At 41.3% G+C, this 24,166-nt stretch overlaps 1 protein-coding gene across 1 annotated transcript in view; it reads right to left on the bottom strand.

Annotated features, from left to right (window-relative positions):
- SMOC1 (SPARC related modular calcium binding 1) overlaps nucleotides 1–24,166 on the bottom strand; it is an 87,059-nt gene that overhangs the window by 32,622 nt on the left and 30,271 nt on the right. The window contains exons 4-5 of the mRNA XM_058161923.1: nucleotides 23,449–23,548; nucleotides 21,935–21,982 (exon numbers count right to left, since the gene is read on the bottom strand). Coding sequence (XP_058017906.1) covers nucleotides 21,935–21,982; nucleotides 23,449–23,548 — 148 coding nt within the window. The remainder of the gene's footprint in view (nucleotides 1–21,934; nucleotides 21,983–23,448; nucleotides 23,549–24,166) is intronic.

The raw sequence follows: 24,166 nt of genomic DNA, 5'->3' as shown, positions 1-24,166 counted from the left end.
ATTGAAGGAAATTATTAGGTATTTATTCCAAATTACATAGGAATTACATACAGGTAGACCTCAATTTACAATCATTCGTTTAATGTTCATTCAAAGTTACGACACTGAAAAAGGTGACCTATGACCTGTTCCCACACTTATGACTGTTGAAGCATCCCCAGAGTCACATGGTCAAACTTCGGGCAGCTACAACTTGCATGTATGGTTGCAGCAGCATCCCAGGGTCCTAGAATTGTCATTCTTCTTAGGGAGCTTCTGACAGGCAAAGTCAATGGGGGAAGTCAGGTTTGCTTAACAATTCACTTAACAACATATAGTGATTCTCTTAGCAACCATGGCAAAAAAAAAAGTTGCAAAATGCGGAACAACTCACTTATCAACTGCCTTGGGGCTCAGTTGTGATTGTAAGTCAAGGAAAACCTGTATCCAATTATAAGTTACAGAGATACTGTATGAAATCTACCGTAAAGCTTAGAATGGCACAGATTGTATATGTAAGATAATACACTGTCAGTTACATCCCTTAGTCCTCTGGTTTTTTTACATTATGTTCTCCATTTTCTAATGCTCTGCTATTAAAGTTTGTTCCATGTGAGACAAATAATGTGAGAACCATTCAGTTATTTCTTTCAGTTTCTCATTTCTGTAAGTCAAGTCTGTGTCAGTTATCCAAATTCTTTATTTTCCCATTTGTACCAGGAGGCATCCCATCCCATTTAGCAATGTCAGATTTGAAACAAAGTTTAATACTAGCATTTGGGGCATTTTTCTCCAAATATATGCAATTTTATTTGCTATTTTGCTAAAGGTGCAAACAAATCTATGCATTTTGCACAGTTTCGTGTACTTACCCATTTTTTACATAATTTCCTTGTAAAAAAAATTCTTAATTTTTAGGTTTGCAAAGTACATTGCAAAATGTGGAATATTTGTATATATTAAGAATAAATTAAAACTGGGGGGAAGAATTTTGGTCATGGTATAGATCTAGAAGCCTGGCAGAAATTATGGATGTATAATTATAAAATGACAATGTCTACAGCATATAAAGAGAATTTGTATAAGATGTTTTACAGGTGGCATGTACCCCCGACAAGAATTGCCAGAATGTTTAAAGATAAATAGATGCAATTTACATAGACTTCTGTAAAGCTTTTGACTCAGTGGTACATGACAAACGTCTTCTAAAACTAAAATCCTACGGCATCTCCAGACCCCTCCATAATTGGATAATAGTGTTCCTGTCAAACAGACAACATTTGAAATTAGAGATCAAGAAGATAAGCAATATTATAAAATATGGGGTTTATTTTACTGTTGGCTAGAAGAAAAGATATGTTAGAAAAGACAATATAAGATCTATGTATGTATGAAAGAGATGTTTATTTTGAGATAGCACAAGAAGATATGTAAACACCCCTTCAGCACAATGTAATTGTTTGTTGAGAATGTGGTGTGGGTTTTTTTTTTGTTGTTGTTACGGAAAAATAAAAACTTTTTTAAAAAAAGAATAAATGAAAACATCCCTATACGGTCTGGCTTTTCTGAACAAAAAGGCATATTGAAGGTTAAAACTAGATGCATTTTGATTTCTAAAGGCAAATACGATATGCTAATTTTGCATAGTTTGTCTCTCTCCATAGATAGTTCAGCATAGACCTGAAGAAAGTCAACAGCTTCCACCCTCATACTTTGTAGCTACCAGATTCAAAATATTTTCGCTATCTAGTGGTGTGGTCTAGGTAGGTATCTAAAGCCGCAGTGGCACAGTGGTTAGAGTGCAGTACTACAGGTTAGTTCTGCTGATCACCGGCTGCCTGCAATTTGGCAGTTCGAATCTCATAAGGCTCAAGTTTGACTCAGCCTTCCATCCTTCCGAGGTCAGTAAAATGAGATTGTTGGGGGCAATATGCTGACTCTGTAAACCACTTAGAGAGGTCTGTAAAAGCACTGTGAAGTGGTATATAAGTCTAAGTGCTATTGCTGCTACAAATAATGCTATGGCTGTAACTCAACTAGATCTCCTCAGTCCCTTTTTTCCTCAATAAAAATACACTTTTAACAATGAAAAGTGCATATTGGATCTATAAACAAAAGGTTCTTTTATGTAGATTAAAACATTTTTTTAAAGATATTCAGAGAGAAGAGATAAAGCAGATTAAATGATTTCTGATTTAACAGGAAAATTTTTGTAATATACCTGATCCTAAGAGTAAAAACAATTGGAATATACTCACATAAACCAAAAAACTGTCTTCAATTTTGAAAAAAATAATTTAAACTTTCGTGAAGTTAGGCTCTCAGAATTCGTGGAACTGTTTGAGTAGTTCATACCTTCCAAGAAAATAAAAAGCAGTTTCTGGCACAAGATATAAAACCTATCCCAAAAGCGTGAAATATAAACCCAGCCACTTCAGTTTATAAATCATGGTTTATGGTTTACCATGCTGTAAAAACCCAACCAACCATTTGGATTACACTCAATAGAACACACTAAAAAAAAAAACAACCACCCTGTAAATTAATGAAATGCACAAACCCAGAAACAGTACTTGGAAGCAACAGATGTCAAGATATTAATAACTTTCAAATTTAGTTAGAACTCATGTAGAGATGTTTCCATGCAAGTGTTTATTTATTTGATTTTATTTAACAGATTTATATACCTGTGCAGTGCCCATCTTATGCAATATAACCATGGGCAGCTCACAAACAACAATAAAAAATAGTTTTTTTAAAAAACATTTAGAAAATAGCACAGAAAACCCTTAGGACCCCTAACTTCCCCACATCCCCCCCCCCACACTTCTAGGCTCCGGCTTCAGAATAACTCAATGTTTGGGGGGGAAACTAGGGCTTTGGGGCTTTTCAAAAGGCTAGAAGCCCCGTCGGATCTCATGGGGAGGGTGTTCCAAAGAGTAGTGTCAGCTACCAGGAAGGCACACTATCTAGATCAGAGCTGGGTTTCAGCAGGTTCTGACAAGTTCTGGAGAACCGGTAGCAGAAATTTTGAGTAGTTCATACCTTCCAAGAAAATAAAAAGCAGTTTCTGGCACAAGATATAAAACCTATCCCAAAAGCGTGAAATATAAACCCAGCCACTTCAGTTTATAAATCATGGTTTATGGTTTACCATGCTGTAAAAACCCAACCAACCATTTGGATTACACTCAATAGAACACACTAAAAAAAAAAACAACCACCCTGTAAATTAATGAAATGCACAAACCCAGAAACAGTACTTGGAAGCAACAGATGTCAAGATATTAATAACTTTCAAATTTAGTTAGAACTCATGTAGAGATGTTTCCATGCAAGTGTTTATTTATTTGATTTTATTTAACAGATTTATATACCTGTGCAGTGCCCATCTTATGCAATATAACCATGGGCAGCTCACAAACAACAATAAAAAATAGTTTTTTTAAAAAACATTTAGAAAACAGCACAGAAAACCCTTAGGACCCCTAACTTCCCCACATCCCCACCCCACCACTTCTAGGCTCCGGCTTCAGAATAACTCAATGTTTGGGGGGGAAACTAGGGCTTTGGGGCTTTTCAAAAGGCTAGAAGCCCCGTCGGATCTCATGGGGAGGGTGTTCCAAAGAGTAGTGTCAGCTACCAGGAAGGCACACTATCTAGATCAGAGCTGGGTTTCAGCAGGTTCTGACAAGTTCTGGAGAACCGGTAGCAGAAATTTTGAGTAGTTCATACCTTCCAAGAAAATAAAAAGCAGTTTCTGGCACAAGATATAAAACCTATCCCAAAAGCGTGAAATATAAACCCAACCAACCATTTGGATTACACTCAATAGAACACACTAAAAAAAAAAACAACCACCCTGTAAATTAATGAAATGCACAAACCCAGAAACAGTACTTGGAAGCAACAGATGTCAAGATATTAATAACTTTCAAATTTAGTTAGAACTCATGTAGAGATGTTTCCATGCAAGTGTTTATTTTTTTTTTTTTTTTTTTTTATCCAAAAAGTTTTTATTGGTCAAAAAAGGTTTATACAAATACATATCAGGTATGGTAAATTTTCATTTTTCTTATACAAGATAAGAATTTTACTCAAAATTTTTAAACACATACAACAGCCATATGGCAAGCAGGTGATACGAAGTAGCTAAGTTTATCAATCTTACATACACAATAAAGAAGGGTCAAGAATAATCAGAATATCATACAAAGGAGAATAAGGAAAACCAACACAATACCAAATATCATTGTCACTTCCTAGTTTTGGATCTCAGAACTCTGGGTTCAGCCTGACCCAACTCCAGGGCCGCAACAGCGGCAGCCGCCTCCTCCCCATGGTCTATAACCTCCCTTCTTCAACTCCTGGGTCATCTAATTCCAGGAGGGCTTTGTGTTCCTCCACGAGGCCGCAGCCTCCGCAATTGTACTAATTTTTTCGTAATGCCCTCCCGAAAATCATCAATCCTCTGGCATCAGCCATCTGAAGCCTACTCCTTCTGGTACAATTTGCTTGACAAAAGTAATATTTCTTTCTCATTTCACGTACCTGTCTGGGAATCTGCCTCAGAATGGCTATCTCCTGCCCCTATAAGTCAGTGCCCCACTCCTATGTTTTCTAAGAATTTCATCTCTCTTTCTGGAGAACCGGTAGTAAAAATTCTGACTGGCCCCACCCTATAGTGACCAGATTTTAACATTGGTAAAGTGGGACACCATTGACCGGGGGGTGGGGGGTGTTCTAAATTTTTTTAGTACCGGTTCTGTGGGCGTGGCTTATTTTGGGGTGTGGCTTGGTGGTCATGTGACTGGGTGGGCGTGGCTAGCTGCTCATGTGACCGGGTGGCCCTGGCTATGGGCATAGAAACTACTCAGAGGGCTAAAAAAAGTAATTTCTGACCGGTCCTCGCACTTATGACCATCCTCACATTTATGCCCATTGCAGCATTTTTAACAACCATGTCACTTATTTCACAACTGCTTCTCTTCACCACGGTTACAAGATAGGGTGCAAAATGTAAAATGTGAGGAAGTTGTAGGTGTGAGGACCAGTCAAAAGTGTGAGGACAGGTCAAAAATAACTTTTTCAGTCCTCCAAGTAGTCCCTACACTCAAAATGCTGCAACAGGGATAAATGATGACCGGTCATAAGTGTGAGGACTGGTCAAAAGTGTGAGAACCTGTCAGAAATCACTTTTTTCAGCCGTCTGGGTAGTCCCTATGCACATGGACTTTTGACCAGTCCTCACACTTATGACCGGTCAACTTTTATGCCTGTTGCAGCATTTTTAACAACCATGTCACTTATTTCACAACTGCTTCTCTTCACCACGGTTACAAGATAGGGTGCAAAATGTAAAATGTGAGGACAGTTGTAGGTGTGAGGACCAGTCAAAAGTGTGAGGACAGGTCAAAAATAACTTTTTCAGTCCTCCAAGTAGTCCCTACGCTCAAAATGCTGCAACAGGGATAAATGATGACCGGTCATAAGTGTGAGGACTGGTCAAAAGTGTGAGAACCTGTCAGAAATCACTTTTTTCAGCCGTCTGGGTAGTCCCTATGCACATGGACTTTTGACCAGTCCTCACACTTATGACCGGTCATCATTTATCCCTGTTGCAGCATTTTTAATAACCATGTCACTCATGTCACAACTGCGGTGCTTCATGTGACCAGGTGGGCATGTCCAGGTGGTCATGTGACATAGCTTCTTTGCCCTAATGACTGTTTGCTGCAATGTTCTTAAGTGTGAAAAAACAGTCATAAGTCACTTTTTCAGTGCCATGCTTGTTAAACCAATTACCAGAACAAATCCATTCTCCCTCCCTCTTTCTCTCCATCTCTATCTCCCCCTTTCTCTCTTTCTCTCCTTAATCTCTTTCTCCCTCCCTCTCTTTCTCTCAATCTTTTTCTCCTTAATCTCTCTTTCTCCCTCCTTCTCTTTCTCCCCCCTTTCTCGTCTTCATCTTTCTCCTTCTATCCTTCATCTCTCTTTCTCTCCTTCATTTTTCTCTCCATCTTTCTCTCCTTAATCTCTCTTTCCCCCTCCCTCTCTTTCTCTCTATCTTTCTCTCTGTTAAGTTTGGGTATTGACGAGGCAGGAGACCAGGTTAGTGACAACAGCTCTTTAATATAGTGTGACCCAGCAAAACTCTGGAGAAAAACCTCTCCTTATATACACTTCAGCCAGAGGCTGCATCCAATCAGAAGTGAGATACTTCCCGCCTAAAACTCCCGCCAAAACTTACAGTAATACATTACACTCCTTCCCTCCCAGAAGGCACTTTGCCAATATTTACATATTACTTCTCTACGTAGTCCCGCAGGTACGTGGGGCGTCTCCTGACTCTCCCGGACCTGCGCAATTCACTTTCTGGAGTTGAGTCGAGCTTGCGGAGGGACTTTTCGTTCCTCTGAGCTCCTCCCCGCCATCGGGACAGGCTTGGCTTGAGGGAACTTCGTCCATCAGGAGAGTCAAACGGGGCCTGGACGGAGCAGGAACACGCCTCCGTCTCCCTAGCAACGCCCAATTGCCAGCGTGCCCCGTCTGCGCAACCAATGGCAAAGCTCTCTTTTTGAGAGGCGGCCAGAGGGAGTCAATCGCAGTGCAGCACGGGAAGCCGTGGCTGGGAATCCTGGGAGTTGAAGTCCACGTGTCTTGAAAGTTGTTGTCTCCGCAGGAAAAAGCGGGGCTTTTTAAAAACACAGCGGGACGCAGGACAAATTTGCCAAAAGCGGGACTGTTCCGCCAAAAGCGGGACGTCTGGTCAGCTTACCCCACCCCCATCTATTCTCTGTCTCCCAAGTCACAGCTGATTTGGAGGAAATGGGGATTTTACAGTAACCTTCCCCTGCCACACCCACCAAGCCATGCCCACCAAGCCATGCCATGCCCACCAAGCCACACCCAGAGAACTGGTAGTAAAAAAATTTGAAACACACCACTGATCTAGATCCTACTAGATGGCAACATTTGAAGAAAGGGATTTGAAGCACACCCACCCTATCAGACCTAGTGAATAAGTAGGAGAAATGATCCTACGTATAACCTAGCTTTGTGCAAATCAGGGCTTTAAAGGTGCTAACTAGTACCTTGAATCACACCCAGAAAGAAACTATAAGCCAATGAAGCTCACACAGCAGCGGTATAACTTTGGCAAACCTCAAAGCACCCAAAATTGTGTGTGCCATTGCATTTTAAATCAGCTGTAATTTACAGAGGGCCTTCAAAGGCTATCCCATTTTCTGGAAAAATCCAGCCAGGAAGTGACCAGCCCATGAGATACTACGATCAATACCTACTGGTTTAAGAATTATGCACAGAAGATGAATCTGTGCCCACTTGGTCCTTGAGCAGGTGTCAAGAGTCTATGAGGACCGCACCAGTCTGCATTACCAGCTCTGTCTGAGGAAGTAACCATGCCAGCAAGAGTAACAAATCCTACCTCACCAAAATCCAGAGCCACTCCATCTTCCTAGGGGTGAATTGAAACTGATTTCTCCCCATCAATGCCTTATAGGCTTTTGAGCTATTACCAAGGCAGCGTCACTAGGTTGTCAAGAAGTGGAGATGCATAGAAGGTTGTATGCTGACGATACTGCACCCCATGCTGTTGGATGACCTCTCCAAGCATTCTCATGTAGATGATACGGATGGTAAAAAGGAGAGGTGAAAGACCTGAGCCATGAGGCACCCAACTCTACAGGGGCCAAAGATTCAACCGCTCAACCTCTCACATCTCACTAACCCCAGCTAGAACCTGTCACAGAGGAAGGAAGAAAATCACTGTAAAATATCTCCAGATCTGGCCTGTTCTAAAGCTAGGTTAATCTTCAGAGAGTATCCAACACTTCTTTTTTTTTAAAAAAAATGAAACTGGATTGTTTTCTCCCCAGCATATTCTACACACACACCCCAGTTTGTTATTTGCAATTGAGATCGAAACATAACTAGCTTTAATTAGTTGATGCACTAGTCTATGAAGGCAGAGATCAAATGGAGACAAGCGGAAAACTGCCTGCTGCACAGGAGTGGGAAATATTTAAATATTTTGCTGCCAGTGCAGCAAAAAAAATTATCTCTCTCTTTCCTGTGAAAATTGTGGTTTAAAAAGGTAAAGGTGCGTAAACCTTGTTTTATGTAAGCAAATTTTATTACAACAGGACCATTATTCCTGATTTTTTTAAAAATCTTATATTTATATTCTCTCTCTCTCTCTCTCTCTCTCTCTCTCTCTCTCTCTCTCCCTCCGTCCCTCCCTCTCTCCCCCAACACTAAAGCCTCTGCATTAAACCTCTTCACATCTTCAAGGCCTCAGGTTGCAGTATGGGGGCAGGGGTGAAGATCAATGGTCAAAATAGGCAGTGCCCTATCAAATCCTGTTCCTGTCAAACAGACAACAAGTGGTCAAAATAGGCAGTGCCCTATCAAATCCTGTTCCTGTCAAACAGACAACAAGTGGTCAAAATAGGCAGTGCCCTATCAAATCCTGTTCCTGTCAAACAGACAACAAGTGGTCAAAATAGGCAGTGCCCTATCAAATCCTGTTCCTGTCAAACAGACAACAAGTGGTCAAAATAGGCAGTGCCCTAACAAATCCTGTTCCTGTCAATAGCGGCGTCCCCCAAGGCAGCGTTCTTGGACCAACACTTTTCATATACACATTAACGACCTCTGTGACCATATTATAAGTAATTGTGTTCTCTTTGCCGATGATGTTAAACTATTTAACACTACCAACAATATGGCTACCCTTCAAAAAGACCTTGACTTTGTGTCGGAATGGTCAAAAACTTGGCAACTCCAAATCTCAACCAGCAAATGCTCTGTCTTACACATTGGAAAAAAGAATCAGAACACTAAATACAAGCTCGATGGACATTACCTTGTAGATGACACTCACCCCGTTAAAGACCTTGGAGTTTTCATATCAAAAGATCTAAGTGCCAAAGCCCACAGCAACTACATTGCAAAAAAGTCTTTAAGAGTTATAAACTTAATCTTGCATAGCTTCTTCTCCAGAAAGATTACACTACTAACCAGAGCCTATGAAACATGTGCTAGACCAATTCTTGAATACAGCTCACTTGTCTGGAACCCACACCTCATTTCGGACATTAATACAATTGAGCGTGTCCAGAAATATTTTACAAGAAGAGTTCTCCACTCCTCTGCTTACAACAAAATACCTTATGCCACCAGACTTGAAATCCTGGGTTTAGAAAATTTAGAACTCTGCCGCCTTCGGCATGACCTGAGTTTAACTCATAGAATCATCTGTTACAATGTCCTTCCTACTTCAGCTTCAATCGCAACAATACACTAGCATACAATAGATTTAAGCTTAATGTGAACCGCTCCAATCTTGATTGTGAATATTATTATAGCAGCCAAGATTGTGTTGCCAAAAATTGAAAAAATGAGAAAATACCTTTGCAGGACGAAATAATTAGGAAGATGATGGAATGTGCTGAGAGGAGTAAATTGACATTTGAAATTAGAGATCAAGAAGATAAGCAATATTATAAAATATGGGGTTTATTTTACTGTTGGCTAGAAGAAAAGATATGTTAGAAAAGACAATATAAGATCTATGTATGTATGAAAGAGATGTTTATTTTGAGATAGCACAAGAAGATATGTAAACACCCCTTCAGCACAATGTAATTGTTTGTTGAGAATGTGGTGTGGGTTTTTTTTGTTGTTGTTGTTGTTGTTGTTGTTGTTGTTGTTGTTTTTGTTGTTGTTGTTGTTGTTGTTGTTGTTATGGAAAAATAAAAACTTTTTAAAAAAAAGAATAAATGAAAACATCCCTATACGGTCTGGCTTTTCTGAACAAAAAGGCATATTGAAGGTTAAAACTAGATGCATTTTGATTTCTAAAGGCAAATACGATATGCTAATTTTGCATAGTTTGTCTTTCTCCATAGATAGTTCAGCATAGACCTGAAGAAAGTCAACAGCTTCCACCCTCATACTTTGTAGCTACCAGATTCAAAATATTTTCGCTATCTAGTGGTGTGGTCTAGGTAGGTATCTAGAGCCGCAGTGGCACAGTGGTTAGAGTGCAGTACTACAGGCTAGTTCTGCTGATCACCGGCTGCCTGCAATTTGGCAGTTCGAATCTCATAAGGCTCAAGTTTGACTCAGCCTTCCATCCTTCCGAGGTCAGTAAAATGAGATTGTTGGGGGCAATATGCTGACTCTGTAAACCACTTAGAGAGGTCTGTAAAAGCACTGTGAAGTGGTATATAAGTCTAAGTGCTATTGCTGCTACAAATAATGCTATGGCTGTAACTCAACTAGATCTCCTCAGTCCCTTTTTTCCTCAGCTTCTCTGGAACTACCACCCTATCCCCCAGAGCAGGCACCCCTTGCACAGACAATTCCCTCTTTTCTTTGCAAACTCTCTAAAACGGTCGCCCGGCAGCGGCCATCCCTTTGAACCCAACCGATTACAGTTCTTAAAACAATGTCGGTAGGAGGCCCGAGCCACTTCCTGCGATGTGACTGGGCCAGAGTCCCAAGAGTCAATTAGTAGAACGGGGTGCCCGGAGTAGGGTCCTCGATTTCCCGGCAATGGGCATCTGCTCAATGCGTCCGCATGCCCCAGCTCTTTCCAGGTCGATGCTGCAGTTTGTAAGAGTAGGCGGCCAGAAAAATAGTCCATCTGGTCAGCCGGGTGATAGTGCCACTGGCGTTGGGCGGTCGCCAGCCAGTAATCCCAATAGCGGTCTGTGGTCAGTGATAATTTCAAAGTCTCTCCCAAAACGTATTCGTGAAATTTTTCACCCTGACACTATTGCGAGAGCCTCCTATCTAGCTGGCTGTAATTCCTCTCAGCCGGGACATCGCTCGTGAATAGAACGCTATAGGGGCTTCAGTGCCGCTTTGGGAGTCTGTGGCTAAGTACAGCTCCTACTCCATAGGGGACGATCACAAACCAATACTAACGGCAGTCTGTTGTTGTATTGTATTAACAGGCTATCGCTTGATAGCAAACTTTTTACTGCCTCAAATGCCCTATTCTCTGACTTCCCCCACGACCAAGCAGTGTTTTTTCCAAGCAACTTATGCAGCGGTTCAGCAACGGTTGCCTTGTCTTTTAAAAACACGGCGTAAAGTTTACCAGACCCAGGAAAGCCTGGAGTTCTGTCTTGTTTTTGGGTGCTGGGGCTCTCTTTATCGCCTTGACTTTGCTCTCAGTGGGTGAATCCTTTTGTCTATTCTATAGCCCAAAAATTCAACAGATTCGACCCCTATCTGACACTTGCTTGCTTTGACTTTTAATCCTGCCGACCTAAAAATGGCCAAAACTTTCCTTAATCGCTTCCCCAGTTCTCTTAAATCTTCCCCTGATACCAACACATCATCGAAATAGGGTACGACTCCCGGTAACCCTTGTAGGAGCCGCTCCATCAAATTTTGGAATAGCCCCGGGGCCACCCTCACCCGAACTGTAACCGGGTGCACTTAAAGGCACCCGGTGCGTTACAATGGTCTGGGCTTCAGCTGTGCTAGCATCTACGGGTAGCTGTTGGTACGCTTGTGCCAAGTCTAATTTGGCGAAAACTTGTCCGTGCCCTAGTGAGTGCAATAAGTGTTGCACTACTGGAACTGGGTAGGCGCTTTTGCAATGCTTTGTTCAAGGTAGCCTTGTAATCAGCGCAAATTCTTATGGACCCGTCTGGTTTTATAGGGTGACGATTGGCGTCTCCCATTTGGCATGGTCAACTGGCACTAGTATCCCCTGGCTGACTAATTTATCTAACTCTTTGTCGATTTTAGGTTTGAGTGCAAAAGCAACCCTCCTTGCCTTTAACCTAATGGGAGCCATTTGGGGGTCTAAATTGAAGGAGATAGGGGTCCCTTGTACTTGCCTAAACGGTCCTCGAATCGTCCTGCGAATTCCTCCATTAGGGTGTTTTGCAGGTTGCATCCGCTCCGGTGGACGCCAGTCACCCCATTCCCAACGCCTGAACCAGTCTAGCCCCAGCAAGCTTGGCAAGGTTCCCTCGACTAACGTGATGGGCAGGGTCTTTTCGTATGTCCCAGACTTGACCTCGACGGTCGTTGTCCTCGAACAGGGATGCGGTTGCCCTGGTAATCCTGCACCCGGAGCCGTTGTTTCTGTAGCTTGCGCTTTGCGATGTGCGGCAAGGCTTTCACAAAAGTGTCCCAGGACATGATTGTGATTGCTGATCCTGTGTCTACTTCCAGTCGGCACGGTACGCCTTCAATTGTCGGGTTTGTGAAGATCTTTTCTTCGATGCGGGTAGCTGCGTGGTCTATGGTAACAGTCATTCGGTTTGACTTTGCGCTCTTTCTTTCCTGGCCAATCGCGGGTCGCCTCGCCGATCTCGCTCTGATTGGCTGGTTTGAAATTTCGGAATGTGGGGTTTGCATCTCTGACTCAGAGCCGCTCTGATTGGCCGATTTGAATTTTCGCGGGAAGGTTGGGGTGCTCGGCAGACTTGAGCCAGGTGCCCTTCCTTTCACACCGCCGCAAATGGCGCCCTGAACTTACATCTTTGGCGCTGATGTCGCCCGCAACTTCCGCATTCCTCCGGGTCTTCCTTGTCGATTTTCCGTGTAGTGGACTTCTTCCTCCTCTTCGCTGGTTGACTCACGATAGGTTTCTTCGTGGTGGACTGTGCTCGGCTTTGCGCCCGCCATCGGCGTGAGTCGCTTTTGTAAGGTGTCTGCTGCATGGTTGGACATCTCATGGGCTCTGGCTTCGTCCAGAGCGTTTGCCAATGTCAGGTTGCTCTTGGCTAGCAACCGTCTCCTCAAACGGATGTCTCTGACCCCCCGTATAAGTTGTTCCAGCAGCTCTTCGTCCAGATCGCGGTACTCGCAATGCTTGGAGGCTTGTCTCAGGGCTGCCATGTAGTCGCTGATAGACTCGCCTTCTTGTTGCCTGCGCCCCCAAACTCGCACCGTCGAACGATTTGGACGGGGCTGGTGCGTAGTGATTCTTCAGGAGGGTCTGAAGGGTCTGCCACGACACGGAGTGTAGCGGTGTTGGCTCCGCTAGGGCTTCTGCGACGGCGATGACTGCGGACCCACAGTGGCTTATGAAGTAAGCCCGTTTGCGGTTGTCGGAGACTCCTGTAGCTCGTTGCCTCCAGGAAACTTTCGAAACGGGTCATATATATTCCCCATGTCTCCTGGGCAGGGTCAAACGGAGTGGGTGGCGTGTAGCCGGTCATCGCTGCATTCGCTATCACCTTGCTGGGTTTGATTCTCGTAGTGAGTTCAGCTCTGTTCTGGTGCTCTGCCTCAAAATCCCACCTTCGTCGCCAATGTTAAGTTTGGGTATTGACGAGGCAGGAGACCAGGTTAGTGACAACAGCTCTTTAATATAGTGTGACCCAGCAAAACTCTGGAGAAAAACCTCTCCTTATATACACTTCAGCCAGAGGCTGCATCCAATCAGAAGTGAGATACTTCCCGCCTAAAACTCCCGCCAAAACTTACAGTAATACATTACACTCTCCCCCTTTCTATGAGGGCTCGACTGCTCCCCGCCATCGGGACAGGCTTGACTTGAGGGAACTTCGTCCGTCAGGAGAGTCAAACGGGGCCTGGACGGAGCAGGAACACGCCTCCGTCTCCCTAGCAACGCCCAATTGCCAGCGTGCCCCGTCTGCGCAACCAATGGCAAAGCTCTCTTTTTGAGAGGCGGCCAGAGGGAGCCAATCGCAGTGCAGCACGGGAAGCCGTGGCTGGGAATCCTGGGAGTTGAAGTCCACGTGTCTTGAAAGTTGTTGTCTCCGCAGGAAAAAGCGGGGCTTTTTAAAAACACAGCAGGACGCAGGACAAATTTGCCAAAAGCGGGACTGTCCCGTCAAAAGCGGGATGTCTGGTCAGCTTACCCCACCCCCATCTATTCTCTGTCTCCCAAGTCACAGCTGATTTGGAGGAAATGGGGATTTTACAGTAACCTTCCCCTGCCACACCCACCAAGCCAGCCCACCAAGCCATGCCATGCCCACCAAGCCACACCCAGAGAACTGGTAGTAAAAAAATTTGAAACACACCACTGATCTAGATCCTACTAGATGGCAACATTTGAAGAAAGGGATTTGAAGCACACCCACCCTATCAGACCTAGTGAATAAGTAGGAGAAATGATCCTACATATAACCTAGCTTTGTGCAAATCAGGGCTTTAAAGGTGCTAACTAGTACCTTGAATCACACCCAGAAAGAAACTATAAGCCAATGAAGCTCACACAGCAGCGGTATAACTTTGGCAAACCTCAAAGCACCCAAAATTGTGTGTGCCATTGCATTTTAAATCAGCTGTAATTTACAGAGGGCCTTCAAAGGCTATCCCATTTTCTGGAAAAATCCAGCCAGGAAGTGACCAGCCCATGAGATACTACGATCAATACCTACTGGTTTAAGAATTATGCACAGAAGATGAATCTGTGCCCACTTGGTCCTTGAGCAGGTGTCAAGAGTCTATGAGGACCGCACCAGTCTGCATTACCAGCTCTGTCTGAGGAAGTAACCATGCCAGCAAGAGTAACAAATCCTACCTCACCAAAATCCAGAGCCACTCCATCTTCCTAGGGGTGAATTGAAACTGATTTCTCCCCATCAATGCCTTATAGGCTTTTGAGCTATTACCAAGGCAGCGTCACTAGGTTGTCAAGAAGTGGAGATGCATAAAAGGTTGTATGCTGACGATACTGCACCCCATGCTGTTGGATGACCTCTCCAAGCATTCTCATGTAGATGATACGGATGGTAAAAAGGAGAGGTGAAAGACCTGAGCCATGAGGCACCCGACTCTACAGGGGCCAAAGATTCAACCGCTCAACCTCTCACATCTCACTAACCCCAGCTAGAACCTGTCACAGAGGAAGGAAGAAAATCACTGTAAAATATCTCCAGATCTGGCCTGTTCTAAAGCTAGGTTAATCTTCAGAGAGTATCCAACACTTCTTTTTTTTTAAAAAAAATGAAACTGGATTGTTTTCTCCCCAGCATATTCTACACACACACCCCAGTTTGTTATTTGCAATTGAGATCGAAACATAACTAGCTTTAATTAGTTGATGCACTAATCTATGAAGGCAGAGATCAAATGGAGACAAGCGGAAAACTGCCTGCTGCACAGGAGTGGGAAATATTTAAATATTTTGCTGCCAGTGCAGCAAAAAAAAATATCTCTCTCTTTCCTGTGAAAATTGTGGTTTAAAAAGGTAAAGGTGCGTAAACCTTGTTTTATGTAAGCAAATTTTATTACAACAGGACCATTATTCCTGATTTTTTAAAAAATCTTATATTTAAGATTTCTCTCTCTCTCTCTCTCTCTCTCTCCCTCCGTCCCTCCCTCTCTCCCCCAACACTAAAGCCTCTGCATTAAACCTCTTCACATCTTCAAGGCCTCAGGTTGCAGTATGGGGGCAGGGGTGAAGATCAATGGCCATTTGAAATTCAACCATATGGCTGAAGACCCACAGCTGCATGTGTTAATTACCACACGTGCCCCCTGTAAAGCAGTCTGTTCAACAGGAAAAGAAAAACAGAGGAGAAAAAAGGCTGTTCCAGAGGATTAAATAAATAGTCCAAATTTTTGGCCTAATTCCTCCCAGACACAATCGGCCTTCCTTCAGCCACCTGCATGGTCAGAAGCCATAATACCCCCTCTTTACATCCCCAGCTGTGTTTAATGAACCCAGGGAGAAATATTGCAAAGTGTACTTTTGCTTCTCAATTCTTTCCTCCTCACCCATCCACCGTCCCTCACAGGCACATACTTTTTTTCTTCCTTCCTTCCACCAGGGCCACAGAAGAAGCCTGGACCAGGGGTCTCCAAGCTTGGCAACTTTAAGACTTGTGGACTTCAACTCTCAGAACTCTGGGAGTTGAAGTCCACAAGTCTTAAAGTTGCTAACATTGGAGACCCCTGGCCTGGACCACTATCCCCAAGACATGCACATAATTTAACACATTTGTAAATTTTGGATCAATACCCAGACCAATCATGGAATACTAAAAATCATTGGAGCAACTGACCTTTAGGTTCTATTAGGTTCTATTCTGGTCAACTGAATAATATAAATAACATAATTTTGTATTTGGGCATATTTTGATAAACATTTTTAAAAATCTGTCTCTTCAAGTATTAAATTCTGGCATACTTTTTCATTTTCCATTTATAACATGCCTTCTCTACAATCATTCAGAACTTTTTTTGAAAGGCAGAAAACTTATGCCCTGCATCCACTGAACTTTTTCTAAAGAAATGCATAGAATGAGTAGGGTTTTTTTGGTCAATGGCCATTAGGTTAAAGATTCAAGATCACTTTCCTTTTAATTTCAGTATGCCTTCAATAACAATTGATTCAGTGGTGTTACCTGTTAAAGCAGGGGTCCTCAACCTCCGGTACGCGTGGACGAACACTGGGCCACAGCATGCCAGAAACCGGGCCCCGCAAACAAGTGAAACCCCATCTGCAGGATGCACACAGCACACAAAACCACCTTCCCTCTGGTCCATAAAACAACTTCTCTTCATGGAACCTGGTCTCTGGTGCTCAAAAGGTTGGGGGCTGCTATGTTAAACTCATTAAAATGTTATGTTTTTCTTTTATACTCTTGTTTTTATTCTTGAATGCTGCCCAGAGTTCTTATAGTTTGAGTCAGTTATAATGGATGGATGGATAGATGGATGGATGGATGGATAGATAGATAGATAGATAGATAGATAGATAGATAGATAGATAGATAGATAGATAGATAGATAGATTAAAATTCTCTGTATTAATCTAGTTATTCTGTTTTACATTCTGCATAGTCCAAAGAAACATATAACTCTAATTCTCTCTCTTTTTCTTTGTATGCATGTGTTTCTTTTCTAGACACAAAGTTACAAAGCGCAGATCTGGAGGTTTTCCATTCTATTTCTTTTTAAACAGAAATTAAAACACATTCAAGTCTGTGCCAATTATCACTTAATAACAACCAACTGTTTATGCAGTTATTCATTTAATTTGACATGAATTCCAAGACAAAGATAACACATTTTCTGTTCTGTTCGGTACCCATTCCAACTCATTTAAGAAAAAGAAAAAGAACGATCTTACATTGGCACTGATATTCTACAGGGGCAGGAATTATTACATCACATTCCAGGTTTAATAAACAAATCTATCTGGGGGAAAATGACTCTCCAGATGCAGTCAAAACTTAATTCAGTCATTCTGAACCTTCTGGAATTTGCTAACCGTTGTGGAATGCTACATTCCATTGAATTAACAGAGAATGATTGAACATCTGAGGTGCGCATCTGTTTTCCTTCAAAAAATTTAAAAATTCTGAAAATGTTGTGCCAGTTTTAATATTTACAAAATTTCTACAAAACAAAATGTGAACTACCTTGTTGTAAACAGCATGTGGGGAAAAAGGCTTCTGCAGATTGCCCGCAGAAACACATGAAGTTGCTGATTATATTCTGAATACTTTAGAATCAATATTGTGTACTAATAAAGGTTGAAGTTTATAAATCAACAACTAATAGCACTTCAATCAAAGACTACAGAAACAAGATGGGAGCTAGCAATAGATATAGGTCGGACAGACATGTTTTCACTTTTGCTAATGATTAAGCAATAAATATAACCACACCAAAAGCATTTTTTAAAAATAAGATAAATAATAAATACGCTGGTGAAAGATGGGATTACATTTAGGTTAGGGAGAGAACATATCCCAGTGAACTGTCAAGTCAGAATGTTATTATTTCCTTACTGCACCTCCCCTTAAGTGTGATGTACAAAATAATTGTGCATCAATTAAGACATTAGAAAAACAGTTTTAGTGTCATATGATTCCATTTGGCAATATTGCAGTTGCATTCAGCAACACATACAACTTCTAGGCCACCTTAAATAATAGCAGATGAATTGGAACTATGTGTAAGTCTTTTCCTGTAATGACATCTTTAAATCAAGGAAGCATTCAAATGACATTCTTCAAAGCAGTGCTACCTCATCTATCCTCCTAAGTTTCAAACTGAAAAACCAACTCTCACGGCATCTCAGTTGCAACAAAAGTGTTTAGTTTCTGTTTATTGGCTCTTGGGCCAGGGATCGTCAACTTCTTCAGACTGGAAATTCTTATATGATGGTCAAGCTCTCCTAAAACCACAAAATTTTGAAAGATACAAATATTGAGAGGTGTTCTTTTACGAGGTTAATCATAGGCCAGGGTATCAAACTCATGATGTCATGCTATCGTCACGTGACATATTGCAACTCCCCCCCTTCACTAAACCAAGGGTGGGTGTGGCCAGTGTGCGACGCATCCAGCCCATGGGCTGCAAGTTTGACACCCCTGTCCTAGACCAAACCATTCATTTAAACCAAGTTATCTCAGAATATTGCATTCTCCAATATACTAACATGCAAAGCAACCTCCTGTGCTGTCATGGTTAAGGCATTGGATTGGCACCAGAAAAGCCCACCCTCTTGTCCACTCTTAACCATGGAAATTTACCAGATGACTTTGGCCCAGTTACTCTTTCTCAGCCCAACCTACTTTGTATGGTTTTTATATAAAAACTTAGAGAGAATACTATGAACATTAAGACATGAGTTCCAGAATAAAAAAACAAATAAATATTGCAGCTGTATTACCAAAATGAAATAAAATATGGGAGCTGAGTTGTTTCATAAATGTGAAACATAGAAACAAGAATGAAAATGAAACACTCAATACTTAAAAAAGTTCAAAGCAAGTCAGCAGGCTGGGGAGGAAGACTAACATTTAACCCAAGAGCAAATATTGCACTGTTTAACCAGAAAATTGCTGTGTTTCAACATATATAACTCTCGATCAGCAAGAATTAGGAACTTAAGGATAATGTTAATAATTGTCTGGGAAATATTACATGTAACCGTTGTGAAAGGTTTATTAAAGAGGTGGAGGAAGAAAGATCTCGTCCAACCAGTCCCCAAACTGGTAAAGAAACTAGGTGAGCGCATGTAAGGCAGAAGACTTCCAACTGAAATATATGCATTAATAAGCTGGAAGGCTGCTCTCTCTTTAGACAAAGACAAAAGGTAGATTAAGGAACAGTAGAGATGACAACTCACTTTCAGGCAAACAAATGGGAAAGTTCAGTGAAAGGGCAGGACCAAAAAAAAAAACCTCAGTGGAAACAGACATAAAAATACTGTCAAGTTTCAGTCAATTCACCGTTCAGCACATGGCAGAAAAGAGCTGAGCTGTTCTGCTTTGCATCAATTACATATGAGAAGGATTAAAGGTCAGAAGTGGTTTAATCCAAGACTTCAGATGAATGAAGGAGAGATTCTTATAAACCCCAATTGTTACTCTCCCTTCCAAGGTGAGACACTGAAACCCAGAGCTGAACAAATTATGCTGCTGAAGCAGGGGTGAAATCCAGCAGGTTCTGACAGGTTCTGGAGAACCGGTAATGGAAATTTTGAGTAGTTCGGAGAACCAGCAAATACCACCTCTGGCTGGCCCCAGAGTGGGGTGGGAATGGAGATTTTGCAGTATCCTTCCCCTGCCACACCAATGAAGCCACACCATGCCCACCAAGCCACACCCACAGAACCAGTAGTAAAAAAAATTGGATTTCACCACAGTGCTAAAGCAAGCTATTTCCTTTCTTTTCTTTTCCTTTCCTTTCTTTTCTTTTCTTTTCTGGTCTCCTCCTCTCCACCTTTCCCATGGCAAAATGGCAAAAGATTCCTTTTGAGAATCCATGTGTTTCTTGCTCTTTTCCTCCCAGTTTGACAGTACAAAAGCATTACAAAGGGAAGCAAGGTTTGCAAGGAAGCTAGAAATAAATTTCCCTCTTTTATCCTCTCTAATAAAAAGATTATAAAGTAATTTTATTATTATTTTTTGCTTTGCATAATGTTGGGTCAAAATGTGGCAGGAAATGAAATAAGAACCCCCTTTATACAACTGATAGGTGTTTGCAACATGTTTTATGAGAGAAAATTTCCAGCAATAATGAACGACATGGTGTATTATATGTCTAGTTCCCTAACCCTCTTTTGTAGTGCAGTGATAATAAACAGGGCATAGGAAAAACCACATTTTCATTCCCTATCATTTGGTTGCCACCTGATACAAAATGGTACCCAAGGATATACTGATTACCTTTACTACCAAATGACTGCTATATAGCAGTAAAGTCTTTCGGTAGCTCTTACCTGAATGCTGATCTCGCTGACATCTTTTCTCATCAATCAGTGGTGTAAACTAAGAGAGGATTAGTACAAAAAGCCACATTCTACTTGTCTGGATTGTAGTGGCTAAAACCATTAAAACCTCATGTCCGAAAGTATTAAAACAATAGTCTTCATTTAAACATAGCATTCAGGGTAGCTGGGAATTTTGAAAATTGTAGTCCAAATAGATATGGGGACCATCAGGCTGAAAATGGCTTTGACAAACAAAATTTGCCTTGCTGGATGAGACCACTGTTTCAATTGATCAGAAACTTTATTTCCAACACCGATCAGCCAAATAGCTTTTTAAAAGTTCATATTTCTATATGACAATACCATTTACTTTTATGGATAATAATTATCATATAATAACCAACATATATTTTTGCAGAATGTCAGCTGACAGCCACCATAAACCATTTTCAGTAATTATAACGGAGTAGCTAAGTTTTACTTACATATTATGTAAGAAATTTATATATCTGACTAGTTCCAGGAACTCTGGATAACTGCAATTCTATAATAAGCATAGGTCATAGTAATATGCAATATATGAGGAAAAAGGAAAAAAAATCCAAACTACATACTTTTTCTAAAGCACATTTCATAATTCTGGAAGATAAGCATCAATTATAAATCTCATAACTACGTTAATGAAACATATCCTCCTTAGCATTGTTCATTTTAGCAAAAGCTGATAATTTGTATGATTTCTGAGTCGGCTCCTAAAGGAACAGGCTTATAAAAACACTGAAATGCATGTAACTGTTTATTTAGCCTTGACAACTGAATTAAAGAGGAATTGTTCTAATATTCCACAGTAGAAATATGGAAAATATAATACATGCCAAAATGATTTTCTATATTGTCTTCTAGGAATCCCAGCTGAAGTCATTTGAAAGATTTGACTAAACAACTTTTGATCATTTTAAGCTATTGATCTTCAAAAGTAATTGAGAATGTATGGTTTATTTAAAGACCAAGTATTTTGTTGGCTTGTAAAGAATTATTCTTGGGAAATGAAAGAACAACAGCATGTTAGAGCAGCACTTGGATTGACCTGATTATTCTTCTGCTGAACTGGGGGGAGGGGAGACCAAACTATCTCCAAGTCAAAGATGTCACTGTCTCAGAAAGAAATGTTAAGTCATAAAACCAAAACTTGGAACAGTGACTGTGCCTTGTATAAAGCTTGTGTTAAGCATGCAAGTTTTTCATTCATTGTGAAAGAATACTAGATGTCCTCAAGATTAGCATGATTATCTTGAAATTTCTCCAAAATTCCTATTTTTAAGTAATACTTTAAGATGTAGCATTAATGTCTAGGAAAGCAGCATAGAAGTTTAAATTTATTACAATGGCGTCCTTTGATTACTCTTTATGTTCTCCTAGAACAGGGGTGTCAAACTTGTTTTCAATGAGGGCCGCATCAGGGTCGTGTTTGACCTCAGGGAGGCAGGGGGGCATGGCCAGGGTGGGCATGGCCAGCTCAACGTCACTCGTGTCAGGGGCACCTATGGTGGCCCAAGTGCTGGCAGAGGAACTGCAAGCCGGTCCTTCGCTGTTTCCAGGGCAACCCCGCGGGCCAGATCTAAGCACCCAGTGGGTTGGATCGGCCCATGGCCTTGAGTTTGACACCCCTGTCCTAGAAAATTCAAACATGGGACAGTTGATAAAACGGGAAAACCTTCAAAAGCTCACTTCATCATAGCACAGAACTTTACTCACCTTTTCTTCCAGAATTACCCTGTCCTAATGGCCGGTCGGTTACTGAGCCTTAAACGAAAAGCAAATATGTTAGTATATGAGCAAAACATTTGCTTGTATCATCCAAACTACAGTCCAATCGATAAGGCAAGCTTCAAAGCACTATGCCAATAGTAGTAGCTAGACAACTGGATCCAAGCAATCATCGAATCCCTACACTTATTGCTTAGCATGCAAGTTCTGTATTAGGTCTGTCTTTTCACTGGTTTAAATTTGAAATAAACTTATGAATTACAAGGACAAAAAAAAAGGCAGTCGGGAAAATTGGTGATGTCACCAACCTGATAAACAGCATGGCCAATGAACCATGGTCATTTGGTTATTGATCAGAACCAAAATTAATATTAAAACAGACACTGTAGAGCAGGGGTGTCAAACTGGATTTCTTTGTGGGCCGGATCAGCATTATAATTCTCCTCCATGGGCTGGCCAGGGTGGGTGGGATGGATGCATCCTGCAACACCCTGCTGGCCAAAAAGCAATTTTGGCTGCCAGAGGCACTGGGGCCGGTCCTTTGCTATTTCCAGACAAGCCCCACGGGCCAGATTTAAGCACCCCAGGGCCTTGAGTTTGACATCCCTGCTGTAGAGCCAATGGATATTTTTACCATAGATGTGCAATAGAAATGGGCATTGTAGCATAAATGGTTAATTTAAGAGTTGTGCTATCCTGCTAAACCCAAAACAGACTCTTCTAGAACTAATCACTTTGAAATTACCAGAATTTTTTTCCCCAGACATGAAAGGAATTTAAATTATTTCATTCTTAAGGATTTCTGTTGAACAATAAGTAACAATATACCATTTATTTATAAAAAGAAACGTGCTACTCAAACAGAATCCAGAAACTATTTTTTATTATCAATACATGTTTAGCAGTACAGGTAGTCCTTGACTTACGACTAGTCACTTAACAACCATTTGAAGGTTCAACAGACTTAAAAATCTTTACTGCACTTACAATCCATCTTCAAAGTTATACCTGCCGCCCCGCCACCCCATGGTCACATGATCGCATTTTGGTTGCCTGGCAACCAGCTCACTGGCTGCAGTGTCCCATGGTCACATGTTCGCATTTTTCAACTTTTTTGCCATTTTCCAGCAAAGAATGGCAAATAAGGTCCACTGGACAAGTTGGATTCTAAGTTACAACCACACTGTTTATTTAATGACCATGGTGACTACTTTAACAACTGTTGTAAAAATGATTGTAAAATCAAGTCTAGTCACATGATCACTCGACTTAACAACCAAAAGTCTGGGCTCATTTGTGATCATAGATCAACAGCTACCTGTAACTCCAATTGATATCTCTTGACTAGCAATGTTTCAGCCACAAGATGGATAACAACGATGTGCAGAGTACAGTTTGGACTGTTGAGCTATATTAATTGAGTTTCAAAGATTATAAACGCAAAGATTTTATTTTTTATTCCTTTCAAAATATGCAAACCTTTTTTTCTCTGCCTTCAATACCTGAGCATACAGGAGTTTTGTTCTGCACAGAAGAACCACTGATAGGCTTGCCATCTGGAGTGACACACCAGCAATATCCAGTGTAGGTGTGGCACTGGACCTGTTTGAAAAAATAGATGGTTAGTTTTGCAATATGCCTCTGGTTCAGTATTAATGCAATGACTTTCATCTCTTTAAAAATACATTCTCAGGAATAAGGAAACATATTTCATGCATATTAGTGTAACTGTTTGTTATGTTGCACAGCATGCAATATTTATAGTTCAAACATTAATATTATTTCAAGAAAAGGTACTGCTCTTAATCATTTTACAGGAAACCAGAAACCCTAATTTGTGCTGTGTGCTGTCTTTTTTATATTACTGTCAGACATTACCTTCCAATTTTATCCACCAATACTTAGTGGATGCATTACCACGTAACCATGACATGCATAACCATCATATTAAAGACTTGTCTGCTGCATTTTTATGATGTAATAAGCTTGATTATATTTTGTTGCTCAGTGTGCTGCTTGAACCCAGTTGTAGAAATAATAAATGGTGAAGTCCTGAAAATCTCTTTTTAGCTACCATGTTTCCCCAAAAATAAGACCCTGACTTATATTTTTTTGAACCCTGAAATAAGCGCTTGGCCTTATTGCCATGCGCTCAAAAGCCCCAGTCACACTTGGCCAATAAAATTCTATTCTATTCTATTCTATTCTATTCTATTCTAT

The sequence above is a fragment of the Ahaetulla prasina genome, chromosome 1, assembly GCF_028640845.1.
Source record: "Ahaetulla prasina isolate Xishuangbanna chromosome 1, ASM2864084v1, whole genome shotgun sequence".
NCBI lineage: Eukaryota > Metazoa > Chordata > Lepidosauria > Squamata > Colubridae > Ahaetulla > Ahaetulla prasina.
This window is presented reverse-complemented; position numbering and strand designations above follow the sequence as displayed.